This window comes from Aythya fuligula, chromosome 3, assembly GCF_009819795.1.
Source record: "Aythya fuligula isolate bAytFul2 chromosome 3, bAytFul2.pri, whole genome shotgun sequence".
NCBI classification, from domain to species: domain Eukaryota; kingdom Metazoa; phylum Chordata; class Aves; order Anseriformes; family Anatidae; genus Aythya; species Aythya fuligula.
Window position 1 is genome coordinate 40,833,649 of NC_045561.1, and position 14,924 is coordinate 40,848,572.

Genomic DNA, 14,924 nt, shown 5'->3' on the forward strand with positions numbered 1-14,924 from the left:
AAAGTAAATAGAAAATGCCACGCTTGGGTTTTTTAGGTCACTGTAAACGACATGCTTAGCTGCTTCCAGAATGCATAAGCCACGGGATGTCGTCTCGGGTAAACAGGGGAGGATGAGGACTGGAAAGGTGTTTCTGGCTGTAGGTATGAATAAATCAGGGTCACGCAGAGGAAGTGTATTTATGTATTCAAAAAGCTTTTTTTTTTTTTTTTTTTTTTTTCATCTCAGAGCCCTTTTCCCTTTCCCTCAAACCATCCATGTTCTTCCGTTAACAAGGATCTTTTTATATCGCTGGGTTTTCACATTCTGCCAAGCAGCCTATCACAAGAAAGCCCAAATCTACTAAATAGTAAAATGAGGGATTATTTCCACTCATCTGTTGACAGACATTTCTCCAAATTGGATCAAATGATTAAAGGTATTAGAATGACGTCGTGCAGATCCAGATCAAATCATTTGAAACCTTGAGACTGTTTCTCCTTTGCTTGGAAGGAACCACCAGAAATAGTTGTAGGCGCTAATTGCCCATTATTCTTACTAATGAGAAATTGTTAATTTGGATCTTTGAGTATTTGCTTGCTTGAACCCACGCACAGGGAGCTCAAGATGGAGGGGCCGTGCAGCATCTCGCTTCAGGCTGTGCCAGTCGGAGCCTTTCTAAACGCCTGAATGGTTCTTCCTCGAATCGCTTACACGGAGAAGAGGGGTTCAGGCTGCGAAACCTTTCAACACCTCACGTATTGCAAAGATGGCACTGCTGAAAGTCAAATTCAACCAGAAGAAACGGGTAAAACTAGCCCAGGGACTATGGCTCATGAACTGGTTTTCAGTGTTTGCTGGAATCATTGTTTTTAGCATGGGGTTGTTCCTCAAAATTGAGCTCCGGAAGCGAAGCGAAGTGATGGACAATTCTGAAAGCCATTTTGTGCCCAATTCTTTGATATTGATGGGTATATTATCCTGCGCCTTCAATGGTTTTGCTGGCAAAATTTGTTACGACTCTCTGGATCCCACTAAATTTGCCAAGTGGAAACCTTTGCTGAAACCCTACCTGGCACTATGTTTCCTCTTCAACATACTCATTTTCTTCGTCGCTCTGATTTGCTTTCTCATGCGGGGCTCTCTGGAGAGCACACTGGCTCAGGGGCTGAAGAACGGCATGAAGTTCTACCGGGACACAGACACCCCCGGAAGATGCTTCATGAAGAAGACAATCGACATGCTCCAAATTGAGTTCAAATGCTGTGGAAACAATGGCTTCAAAGATTGGTTTGAAATTCAGTGGATCAGCAACAGATACCTGGACTTCAGCTCCAAGGAAGTGAAAGAGTAAGTGACTTAGTGGGGTTTGTATTGCATAGTATCATGATTTGGTCAGCTTTAGGCTAAAGAAACATACATCACAACAGATGCTGACTGCAGGGTTTTCTTGTATAAAATGTTTTTCTTTTTTTCTCTGCTCTTGCTTTAATAGAGATGCCAAATGCTCAGTGAGATTACCTTCTCCTCTGCCAGATTCCTCTAACATTATCCAGAATGTAAAATGCAAAGCAGTAAAATGCAGTTCCCACTCTTACATGGTGCAATGTAAACAGACTTAAAAAATATCTTTTTTTTCTATCTTTTACCTCTTTATAAACTCATTACACCAAGCCACACATTCCTACTCCCAAAATCAAGCGTGTGGCTAACAGCAAAGTATCAGAACCTCACTGTACCTAAAGCAGATTTCCACAAGACCTAAGTTCCCATGCAGAGGCCACTGGGTTGACACCGCTTCTAAAACTCCAATTTAGATATTGGTAAGTAATGAATCTCATGAAAAGAAGCAGAAACAGAAATGCTTTACCAATAACTCGTGTGTTTTCAATCCTTAAGATTTAGAATTCATTATTAAATTCACTCAGTGGATTGCTTCACCACTCTGTCAATTTGGGTCTGTCAGCATCCATCGATGTTCCCAGCTTTATATACTGTCTCTTACAGTCAGGCGCACTGTATGTTCTTAAACATGTGAAAAAAAAAAAAGTATAAAATCTATATTCATGCTTATTTTTTTAAACTTCATATGAAAACGCGCTAGCTTCCTCTATGCAAACCAGAACTGATTGTTGACCAGAACCACCTTAACGGCTCTATTGTCGGTGTAAAGAGGTATTAATCTCAAAATGAGTTTAGGCGCAGTAAGAACAAGTAAAAAATAAACAAGAGAACAAATGAACTTTTGAAATGAAAAAATTAATGCTGAGCATAAATAGCCACAATCTTTTAATAAATTAAGCAGTAGAGGAAGAGATTTTTATTCTGATTTCTTTGGGAATGTCACTCGTTAGGTTGGTACTGGATGGTTACACAGAGAGGCTTGTAAACTAGGAGCCATCTGCTTTTTAAATATACTGAGTATGTTAAAAACGTCTGAAGTACTCTTGAAAAAAGCTTTGTGCATCTCGTGGGATCCCTGCTCGACAGTGTAAAGGCTACTTCATTTATGTGCCTCTCTGCATATTGTTTCGACTAGCTGGTGGTCTGCAGACTTTTACAATTCTCAACCAGGATGGTATAGAGAAAACTCTTACAGGGTTAACATATCGCACTGCAGGGTTATAACAGATACATTCACTATTTAATAAGGGAGTATTTGTGCTGCGAAGGTATGCCTGTGGGTATAAATAACTACTTGAAAACATAATAAGTTCACCTTGCCAGCATTATATGGAGATTTGAGAGCTATAACTTAATCCATTAGCAGTGGAAGGACAAAGCACAGAGGGAAAACAAGGTTATATTGTCCTTAATAAACGATGTCTTATTGGGGACCGAGGCTCACACCAATTTCTTTGTGCTGCTGAAACAGGAAATAGGGCATTAAAATTTCACAGATGGATGTTAATGAGTGAATTCAAGGTTTGAGCTACATGGTGAGGCACAAACTCTGCTCATATTCCTGGTGGGATCTTCTGGCCCCTTTCAAGTCAGTTGCAAAGTTCTCCTTAATTCTAGGGAAGGTGGGAGTCCATCCTCTGCAATGCAATTTTTAGGTTATTTGTAGAATTAAGGTCTGATCCAATCTCTCTGGATCTCGTGGAGCATTTACACATCAATGGGAATGAACCGCATTTGGTGTTTAGATGTATTTAGGCGCTGATTGCAAAGTGGAATTTTGCCACACTGGGCTTTTGTCATCATCTCTATAACACAAATTTAAAATATTGTTATTAAAAGCTACAAGTGACTCTCAGTGTTTGTTTGTTTGTTTGTTTGTTTCCTTTCTAAATCACCAGGGCTCTCCATTCTGTACCATTTTCTAAGTAAAATGGTATTTATTAGAGTTACAGTGCTCTTATTATAGTTTTCTTCTGTAGCCCCAGCGGAACTACTCATGTTTTAAATATCTCCTGTCTAAGCATCTTGATAAGGCACCGGATTAAATGTATATTTATTGATAGCAACCATGGTCTCAGATGAATTATAGTCGGGAAGCTCCTGCAAGGACTTCAGGAATTTCTGAACATCTTGTTGCTGAAACACATTTCATGTTTTAAATACTGGATACCTTCCCAAGCCAATAATAAATGCATAGCCCCTTCCTGGAGCTATTGTCACTGAAGAGAAGATACTAGATTTGCTGGATCAATGATTTAGCAGGGTATAGTGGGTCCTAAGGCTGTTGTGAGTCAGGTCACCTCCAGCAGTCCTTCCACCCTAACTATGCAGTGATCAATCACTCTTTTCTGATTGTTTTTCATTAACTTTCTCGCTACTTTTCTTAAACATTACATTCTTGGAGGAACTCACTCAAGAGGGCTTGTGTCCATAAAGAAGGGTTACCTATAGATTCAGAGCAACCTTGACATGGAGAAGGGTTTTAGGGAGGAAAACCACCCAGGAGGAATGTTACTCTCTAAAAAAGGGATGCAGAGAAGTTGCATGGCTAGGAAGCACTGTGGAAAATCTGTGTTTCATTTGCTTCCTTCTATGTTCAAGTTCACTGCAGTGTGTCTTTACATGTATGTGTGCATTGACACATCCTTCTGCCCTTGCCTGCATGCAGTCGAATCAAAAGCAACGTGGATGGACGGTACCTGGTTGATGGTGTCCCCTTCAGCTGCTGCAACCCCAGCTCCCCAAGGCCCTGCATCCAGTACCAGGTCACCAACAACTCGGCTCACTACAGCTACGACTACCAAACGGAGGAGCTCAACCTCTGGGGCCGTGGCTGCCGGGAAGCCCTCCTGCACTACTACAGCAGCATGATGAGCTCCATGGGTGCCGTCGTCCTCCTCGTCTGGCTTTTCGAGGTAACCTGTTGGCACGGTGCCCTCTCTCCCTCACCCTGCTTTGCCAAAGCTCTAGCTTGGCCAGACCTATGTCTACTTCTGACCCAAAAATCTGTGTAAAATACATCAGTCACCTGCCACTGCTCTGTGGCAGGGAAATCCCACACAGCAGTGGATGTCAGCAGGCCTGGAAGGTCCCAGCCTGGAGATGGGAAGCCTGGTAGTGGGCTGAGCATCCCCAGAGCAAGGGGAATAAAAGGACCAGCTTTGTGCCCTATGCAGAGAGCTCAGCTCTCCAGGTATATTATTTCTACCCAGGTTCCCACTAGTAGGGAATAGAAAGTACTTAGAGCAGTGCATCAGAAAGAGATGGCATCAATTTGTGGGACAGAAAGTGTAATTAAGTGTTTTATGCGGTGATAAAAATAACACAGGCAGAGTGTCCAGCTTCAGATCAGCATTTGATTTAAGGTTCTCCATCAGTCCCATTAATGGTTTTGGCCACAAACACACACACACACACACACACACACACAAAGGGTTTAGGCAAAGCAGGCAGATTAATTTTATTTTAGTGTACTTCCAGAAGTTGTTGTATATGTGTAAACAGGTGAAAATACTGCCCAGTACAGATGAGGGCACCAAAACCTGAAGTTACTAAAATACTGTCCATTAGATGTGAGAAAAACATGTCCCTCTGCCCTTAGGAGACAGCCAATTTTCTCGCTGTGGTGTTTAATCAGTGCTAATGCGAAAGGAGCGTGGGATGGAAGGGGCACGAGGGCTGGCGCGTGAGGGCTGGGAGGCAGAAGGGAAGGGAAGAGAAAGGAAGGGTTGCTGCAGGGTGCTGAGCAAAGCAAGCTGCTTCTGACACTGGAAACGGCTGCTGCCCAACTGCATCACCTATCTGAAATGGTTTGGCTGTTTTTCTCAAAATTTGGGTAAACACAAATACAAAAAGATGCACTGTATTTTGTTCCAAGCACGAGTCTACTCCTCCCTGGGAGGAACATGCTTTTTAAAAAAACAAACATCTACCCAAATAATCTACAAACTGAGTGGGAAAATAAAACCATCACAAAGTTACTCCATGTTGTGTTATTGTAAAAATAACTACTCTGCACACCTGGTAGATGTCCTACCTACTTGTAGCATCGTTATGCTGGTCAGAAAACAGAAGTTTTTGGCACCTATCAGCACAGATTCAAGTGTTGAGTCCTTGAGGAGAGGGCAATTTCAGCTGTATGTGAAAATCAGAAGGGGATTCAAAAACTCAGGGGAAAATTGCACAGAAATACTAAAGCCAGCTGTGAAAAATCATGAGTAGAAGCCATAATATAACTCTGCTGCCTTCTGGGAGAGCAGTGATAGTGATACATTAACATTAATAACAGTGATAAAAATACAGCATTTTATTTCTAACTTTTCAAATTCCACACTGGTAGTGTTTTCAGCCTGTGGAGTAATGAGAAATATGATCTTCTCTATTTCCTTCATCTATTTTGAAATGAAATGTGAGATATTTTTTTCAGGTAATCAGAGGACATTCAGGGCAAAGCTTTAAAAAAATCTCGCAAGCACTTGCAGTCCCAGGTTATATTAATTGGCCCTCCCGGATATTTATGACTCACCTAATATACCACAATAACAGGTCCAGTTCTTGGTCTCAAACTCTCTCTGCTTTTAGGGGAAACTTTGAAGGGAGGAAGCAAAGCAGGAAGCAGACAGCAATTTATCCTCCCTTGGAATACAACCACTTTCTTTAAGTTGCAGTCAGAGTAGAAAATGGTTTTCTACTGAGTAGCAGCGCAGCAGAGGCCTGGGCTCCTGGTGAAGTCAGGCTTCAGCCTCACCAGGGTGGAACACGGTGGGAGTGGGGCTGTGGGCTCTACATGCTGTATTTCACTTTCAGCCAGCGTGCTGAGAAATTACAGGAAAAATGCAAACACAAAAGTATGTCCTGTGTTACTTTGCCTCTGGGACTGGTGCAAACCAGAGCCATTGGCACCTCCTGTGTGGCCAAAACCACCGTGGGGCCTGCGAGGGCTCTGCCAGCAGGGCCTGGGGCACTGAGGGCTCCTCACCACTGTTACCTCCAGGCACCAAGTCTCTGTGGCACCGCCTTGGGGTCTCAAGTGTCTGTACAAACCTGTTTTGAAGTGTTAGGACTTCCATTTGGAAAAAATAAATATATGCAGCCAGCTGTATTTTCTGCAAGTATATTATTATCTGCATACTGCTTTTACTAGCAAAGCTGTAGGCTTCCCTGGAGTGACAATCAGTCATGAGGGTGACAAAAAAAGATCACACGGTGCCCTGGCTAAGCCGCCTCCGGCTAAACCCTGGCAAACAGATGGGCTTGGTTGCAGAAGGTCAAGCAGAGCAAGCCAGGCCATCTTTGTGACCTGCCTCAGCCAGCGAAGAGAAAACTGGGGGCTGGAATAAAGCCTTTCAAATCAAGGGTGGGAGGGCAGCAGTGGTCCCAGCCATGCCAGGGCCTTCACCTGTATAAAATGTGTGGTGCCAAATTCATCTCATGCGTGGCACCACAGAGAGAGCACAGTGCTGAGCTATGGGAGCTGGGAGCCCAGGAGAGGCACAGAGTGGAATGTGCACTGCAAATCATGTGCCAGGGGGGAACTCAGCACCAGAAGAGGCACACAATAATTTTGAAAACCTGCCCGTAGCCAGCAAGGGAGAAGGGACCAGTTCGGAGAACAGAGTATGTTCTGCTAGCATAGGTTGAGAGGCTAAGCATGCTGTGGTGCAGGGGGATGCACCGGATGCAGACCTAACGAGCCCTCCCAGCCCTGGAGAAATGTCACAGGCCTGTTCTTCCTGCCACTCTAAAGCTGCTGTAAAATGACAAGAGTTTTCATGACGGTTTGTTCACTGGCCAGGGTAAATCATCACTGAGCAAGACTGGGCTAGCTGTGGGACTCTTCTCTGCTGGACTTCTGGAGGCCATCTGGTCCAAGCCCCTTGCTAAAGTAGGGACACCTAGAGCAGGTTGCCCAGGACCATGTCAAAGCAGCTTTTGAACATCTCCAAAGATTAAGACTACACAACCTCTCCGGGCAACCTGTGCCCATGCTTAGTCAACTTTATGTTTAAGTAATGTTTCCTGACATTCAGAGGGCACTTCCCATGCTCCACTTTGTGCCCATTGCCTCCTGTCCTGGCACTGGGCAACACTGAAAGGAGTCTGGCTCCATCTTTGCATCCTCTCTTCAGGTATTTATGTATGTTGATGAGATCCCTCTGAGCCTTTTTGTCTCTGGGCTGAGCAGCCCCAGCTCTTTCTGGCTTATTGGAGGGGTGCTCCAGTCCCTCAGTCATCTTCATGGCCCTATGTTGGACTCCCCCCAGTGTGTCCATGTCTTTCTTGTCCATGTCTCTCTTGAGCCCAGAAACTGAACCCAGCACTCCAGGTGTGGCCTCACCAGTGCTGAGCAGAGGGGAAAGGACCACTTCTCTCAGCCTGCTGGCAACAGTTTGCCTAATGCAGCTCATTAAAATGCTAGCCTCCCTTGCCACGAGGGCACATTGCTGACTCACGTTCAGCTTGGTGACCAGCAGGACTCCCAGGTCCTTTTCTGCAGAGCTGCTTTCCAGAAGGCAAGTCACCAGCCTGTTCTGGCGCCTAGGGTTTTTCCTTCCCAGGTACAGGACTTTGCACATCCCCTTGTTGAACTTTGTGAGGTTCCTCTCAGCCCATTTCTCAGGCTCATCAAGGTCCCTCAAAATATTTCTACAGACTTAGGTCAACTCTAAGTATCCCTACAAAACTGAAGCATGCTGAGGCATTTTTGAGGTAGCAGACGTGTCCAGTTTTCATTTATAATTTATCTGATAATGTGATCTGTGCATTGCATGCAGCTCTAAGTGTCCTAGCCAGGATTTGCAAATGGAAAGAGATGTGACTATTGAAAAGCTGCCTGCATGGAAGGTTTGAAATACATAACTTACAACATAAATTACTTCAGCAAAACTGATGGTTTAAGGCCCTATGCTATCATATGGGAAACAGATTAATTTACCAGATTGTTGTCTCCAATCTTCTGGACCCTCTTCTCATCTGGCAGAGAAGACAGGCTCAGGTCAGAGGAGGTGATGAGAGGTTGAGCATTTCATACAGCTTTTAGCAAGCCTCTTACACCTGGGGACTCAAAACTCTTTCTGAGTAGGACTTTTAAGAAAAGGAAGTCTTAAACTGAGAGAAAATGCTACAGAATCTCATCCAAGGGCAGATCAGCTGCTGCCTTGAACACATGCATCTTCTTCTTTAAAGCAAAACCATATTTAGTGACTTAGAGCCTGAGAGTACATCTAATTTTGCTGTCAAACGGTGGGACTTAGTAAGTCAATCACAAGAAAAAGCTACTGCTGACATACAGTGAGGTTGCACAGGCAGAGAGCAACATGGAAATAAGCTTTTAGGTCCAGACCTGTTAATATATTAAACTTTACTCACAACAACCACTGTTACGAAAGATATTAGTACCAGGAGTGAGAGCAGGAAAACTGGGTTTCACTGAAAGGAAGATGTCAAACACTATAAATCTTGTGACTAGAATGATATGACTTACCCCTTCTTGTGGCCTTTATAGAGTGGTGCTTCAATTGGTTAAAGTCATTGTTGTATTAGGTAGGTCCACAACGAAATTAGACTATTTCCAGATTCAGGGTCATGAGAACCTTTTTTGAAGACCAAGGAGTCAGGTGTCCTGTCTTCCTATGTTAAAGAGGATGAGAAGTTGCATTTGGATACTGAAGTATTTGGTGAAGTTTGTTAGACCAATGTTTTTCCCTTTTGGTTTGTTTGACTAATGATTTTCCCTTTCTGGCCTTGAGTGAAGGTAGAAAAACATCTGAAAATGTTGAGGGTAACCAATGGTAGCTTTAGTCTTCCAAGAGTTTGGAGACACCGATCATACATAGGCAGGATGACCAGGGTAAAAAGTCTAACAACTGGTCCACAGAATCATAGAATAGAATCATAGAATATCCCAAGTTGGAAGGGACCCATAAGGATCATCAAGTCCAACTCCTGGCACCACACAGGTCTACCCAAAAGTTTAGACCATGTGATTAAGTGCACAGTCCAAATGCTTCTTAAATTCAGATGGGCTTGGTGCAGTGACTACTTCACTGGGGAGCCTGTTCCAGTGTGCAACAACCCTCTCAATGAAGAACCTCTTCCTGATGTCTAGCCTAAACCTCCCCTGCCTCAGCTTGACACCATTCCTGCAGGTTCTATCACTGGTGATTAAGGAGAATAGATCAGCAAACACATGCTTGAGTTTGTTTCAAATGAGTCCAAAAGCCCGATGTGAATTTTGCAGTTGGCCACGCTATGTGCCTGATACCCAACTTCAAGTCTGCCCAGCTACCTGAGGCAGTTTGCAAGTTTCCTCCATCTCCAGTTCAAAAGCCTAGCAGCAAGCAGCACCTTGCAGGTCCAGGACAGCTCTCAGAGGTGCCACCATGTAAACAATTACAAGGATGCCAACTTCTTTAAACCCATCATGGTTTTGGAAGACCAGATGTAATCATTTCCTTGGGAATTTGGATAAGATAACAGATGCATCATCCACCATTTTCAGAACAAATCCTATGAGGTTGTTAAAAACAGTAAGTGGTCACTTGTTCTCATTGGTGTTAGAAGATGATAAACTGACTAAAAACAGCCTCTGGAGGCAGGGTGGAAGACAGGGATAGGAAGCTTTTTCTGACAGTCTCTGTCTTCTCCTTTGCATGGTGCAGACATCGGTGATGGTTGGCTTGCGCCTTTTGCACACCGCTCTGGAAAGCATCCCAAATCCTGAAGACCCCGAGTGTGAAAGTGAAGGGTGGATTCTAGAGAACAGCCTGAAGGACACTCTGAAGTCTGCGTTGGAGAGCTTGAAAAAGATTGGTAAGTTCAATCAGGTGGAAGCAGGCGCCGAAGGGGCTGAAGGAGAAGAAGCTGGGAAGACTCCAGCCATCACAACGGTCAGTTGAGCTCCTAAATGATGTGGACTTTGATAAAAGAGGAATGAAAAAAACTGAGAACTGTGAATACCTACTTTTTAAAAGCCGTGTATCAACCATCAGAATACACATTGCTACACATGCTTTTTTTTATATATATATTATCTAAATATGAGAGCATACAGCATAGTGCACATTGGGATAATGCATTTATCCACATTACGAGTACACCATATTCATAACTTCTGGGGGAAAATGACCCCACTAGGACTTGCAATACTCACATGTTCCCTTACCAGGGATGGTTAGTTTTCAAAAAAAAAAAAAAATGCTGTTGTCACACTGATCCATTCCATTTTATTTTGAAATTAAAAGTGAAATTTGAATGTTAGTATTTTTTCCTCAGGTTGATTTATCATCATACTCTATGTACCTTAGCTTTTAAAGACAAACAGCTTGGTTTTCTGGAGAATAACATGTTAGAAGTCAAAGGAAGAACAATTTCCAGAATTGTATATAACGTAGTATTTTGACAAACCTCTCATATAATGTGATTTCTTGTTAATGTGCTAAGCAATGGTATTTTCTGCTGTATTCTTAAGATGTACAGAATAGAACAAATTGCAAACTTATACTGATAATTTATGTACTAAGCAAACATTGTAACTTAATGAAACAGAAAAAGTATGAAAACAACACCAAGGTAAGATTTATGGGTTTTGTTTCTGCTTTTTTTTTTTTTTTTTTTTTTTTTTTTCAGCCAGTATATCCTGAATGAGTGTATTGTAGACTTATGCTTCATCTTGTACTCAAACAAGCAGAAGCTTAGAAGATTCCTCTTCTAGTGGGTGGAATCAATGCTATAAGCATGTGCCAGCTATGGCTATTCTGGATGTTTTTTAAAACTATGTAATCTCATAGCTTTCTCCAGGGTATTCAAGCCCAACTACTTTTAAAATAAGAAGGGAGAAAAAAAAAAAAAAAAAAAAGGGGGTACTTGGAACTAACACTTTAAATATTTTCCAGGGTCCTAGCAAATGGATACCATTCATCCACAAGTACTCCAAGCCTCAAACCTTGAGGCCAGGGAAAAGCAAGTTTAAATCAGTCCCCAGCGTGCAAATTTTGCAACATATATTTTCCCTCATCAGTGACATGGTACCCACCATTATATCTTTTAAGTCAAAGGAAAGGTACATTTTGCATGTGGTACATCTCTGCAAACGTTGGTCGTAGCTGGAGGACTTTTTTTAATATATAACTGCAACAAAACGTGGAAAGTTGGCTGTGGTGTGCAGCCTCCAGTAAAGGAACAGGGCATCAGCTTGTGTCTTTCTGCAGCTGCCAGATAAGCTCAGTTAGGGGGAAAGAAACCAGAGAGCAAACCCCCACCTGTTCCACACACCAGCCCTGACATCTCTGTCCCTCAGCTAAGAGCCACGCTCCACACTTTTTTATTGCTCAGCTGTGCAAAACCTCTCCTTCCCTGGGGCGTACCTGGGAGAGTTTTCTCAGCAGGTCCTGTGCACCTGGCCAGTGGCCAGTCTTCAAACAAAGCCATGTTTGCAGCTGCCTCATTACTGCACAGCTCGTTAATTTTCATTTGCAATCACGTGTGCACTTGCCCCAGCAGAACAGCAGAATCACAGTTCCTCCGGCTTCTGCTCGAACTGATAAGTAGCTCTGTGGATGGGCAGAGCAGTCCACAGGTAGGAGGAACGGGTTTGTACATCAAGCCGTGGTCTGCATCTCGATGGCCAGCTGCACGCAAGGCTTGATTTTGGCAGGTATTTATGGCACCCTTCCATTTATTTATTTTATTATTTTTTTAAAAGCTGACCAAAACTTTTAGTTACAACAAGAAAAAAAGGCTAAGTTGAGTCTGTCCTTGTGCACGTAAGAGCAACTAGAACGAGGGCACCAACATAAAAAGCCAACTTGCAATTCACCACAGCCTATCATCGATTGCTTTGCTGAGGGAAACTCTGCACAGCAGAACAGGGTAGAACAGAGCAGATGCTTTCTTCTTGGTAAGAAACCCGTACAGGCAGCTGCTCAGCTCAGCTGGCCCGCAAGAGACGAACAGGGTTTTCAGTGGCATATGGCATGGCCACGTTTATCTGAGAAGAGCTTTTTGGAAGAAATACATGATGAATAAGGGCTGCATTACAAGGATTACAGTTTTCCTTGCAAGGCTTCAGTGTGCTGTGATCCACAGCAGTTAATTGACCAGGTATCAGGTTTTTCAAAGTGATGTAGATTTATTGCTGTCCTATAAATTTGGCTGAGGCCATTCCTTTAGACAGAACTCTCCATTATCTGTGGTCTCTATTTTATTCACCTTGTTGCCAGAGACATAACAAATTGTCAAATTATTCTTTCAAGACCACCTTGGAGGAGCCAGTTCCAAAAGCAACAGTGTCATTGTATAACTTGGAGGTATATCTAAGAGACCATCCAAGACGCATTTAAGAGGAATAAAGCTGGAATTGGGGTTTCATGCACGTAAGAATGAATAGTATGTATGCTAACGCTGTCTAAAATAAAGCCTCTTGGTTAATGAAGATCTTTGTAACATCTCATGATTATTGCAGGATTGTAACATGATTGCTCTGTAAAATACTACTTGTAATATATGACTCGTCCAATATTAAATATATTTTCTTGTGAGATGGCAAATGCTGTTCTAGATAAAGATATCTCTGCTGCCTGCAAATGTAAGTTTAGGTATTAAAATTATATTGCAAGTACAAACCTCTTTAAAGAAGATGTTTAAATACATACAATTTAATACAGATTTCTTTAATTTGCATTACTGCTTTTTGCTTCTGAATTTATTTTTTGACCCATTTTATGCACTCCTATAGGGAAGCTTTTCACCTTGACAAATAGCTCTGAGAGAAAAACTGCCGCTTGTCACATGTCAAGGTGTGTAGACTCCTAAATCACTTTCCTCTTTCTAGAAATGGAATTTGGCAGACCATTTTAGAGCATGGTAGACCATTCTCTTGAAAGAATTACATCGTCTTCATGGGTCTAGACTTCAAGTGCTCAACTGAAATCAGTGGCGTTCTCAGGATCATCAGCAATCAGCTAAACTGAGTTTATAAACCTTTTTTTTTTTCCACCCCATTTAATTCAAACTTGTAACAGACATTCCAAGGAAAACATTTCCACTATTTTAAATTTACGCCTAAAGCTTACATACCCAGACCTGCTGGCCTGAAGCAACCCAAGAACTTCCAGAGCAGTGCCCTGATTTTCAAACCAATAAACTTCAGAAGGATGTGAGCTTAACTCAAACAAACCAGGCCGCTTCTTTTTCGGTGCCTCCATATGGATTACTGGCTTAAATCCAAGTACCCATGTCTGAGATTGAACCCAAGGCCTTGTAGTGCCAACTGCTGAGGAATATCATTTATTTTTCAAAACGTATGGCTGCACAGGAACAGCAGCTACTGTGACATTTGTTTGAATGGACACAGAACATTCATTAAATGCTTTAAAGGAGAAAATATAAACAGCTTCCTTAAAGCTATTAATGCCTAAGTAGCCTTAATACAATTGATGAGATTAGCCTCCATGCATTACATGAGCTTGGACATTTTATAATACCAGACAACTGCATGCACGCAGCTTAGCAGAGAGCATGGGAATGCTATATCAGGCTCCTGGGGATTGCGCATGAACCAGTGCTCAGGGGAGGGTTTCAAGGCTGACATAAAGAAAGGAGGATTCCCTAAAACTATTTATTTTCACCTGACGTGTTTGCTCAGTTTAAAAAAAAAAAAAAAAGAAAAGCATTGTTCATACAAGGATCGATGTAAAATGGGGACGGATCACAAATACTTATTCAAAAAAAAAAAAAAAAAAAAAGTAAAGAGCATTATTAGAGATTAGTTAATTAAGAGATAAGGCCAGAAAAATAGAATGGTGACATGTGGTAACAGCCCCCCGCAGGAGACAAAGGCTTAGGCAAATGTATTTCTGGCAACAGGAACGCAGCTATTGCAATGAAATCTGAAACACTGAACACTTTTTTTTTTTTTTTTTTTTTTTTTTTCTTTTTTAAATATTACCAGCTCTGTTGTGTTGGGTAACTGTCTGAAACACTCCAGTGGTAAAACGCCACCCTCTTCAAGCACCTGCTGTTGATAGGCCCATGTCACTTCACAGGTATTACTGAGTTTCGACCCAAAGTGTGTCTGTGAGGTGGGAGAGCTGCAGGAAGCACCTGCAGAACGTGAAGGTCACCGATTGATTAAGCTCCTTACGGGGCACATTTCCACACCCTGCTGAGAACAACTCACTTGTTCTCAAAGCCAATTTTCCCAGTGCAGAGGCTGGTGTGGGAATCAGGTGTCCCAGGAAAACTCAGGAGAGCAGGGATCAAAGAGCATGTCTGCAGCCTGTGGCCTGGTTAAAACAGCTCCTCACCAGGCCGCCAAGCCTCAGCAGCTCAACACTGTGCTCCTGGCACAGCAGGGCCGAGAGCCACAAGCCCAAAACCTGGGGACAGACACGTGCAGGTGGGTGAGACACAGCCCCAGCTGGGGACAGGGCAAGGAGGAGCCCAAAGGGCTGGTTCCCAGCACAGCTCTGAGGCGCAAAGCTCCCCAGGGGGCTACCTTGGTAGGAGGGTGAAGGTAAAGTTTTGTTCTTTATGAAAGACAT

At 42.9% G+C, this 14,924-nt stretch overlaps 1 protein-coding gene across 1 annotated transcript; it reads left to right on the forward strand.

The window, feature by feature from the left end:
* Positions 1–748: 748 nt before the first annotated feature.
* PRPH2 (peripherin 2) lies at positions 749–10,280 on the forward strand. Its single transcript, XM_032183596.1, has 3 exons — positions 749–1,329; positions 4,052–4,298; positions 10,044–10,280. Exons 1-3 carry the CDS (start codon positions 749–751, stop codon positions 10,278–10,280), a joined length of 1,065 nt encoding a protein of 354 aa, XP_032039487.1.
* The last annotated feature ends 4,644 nt before the right edge of the window (positions 10,281–14,924 follow it).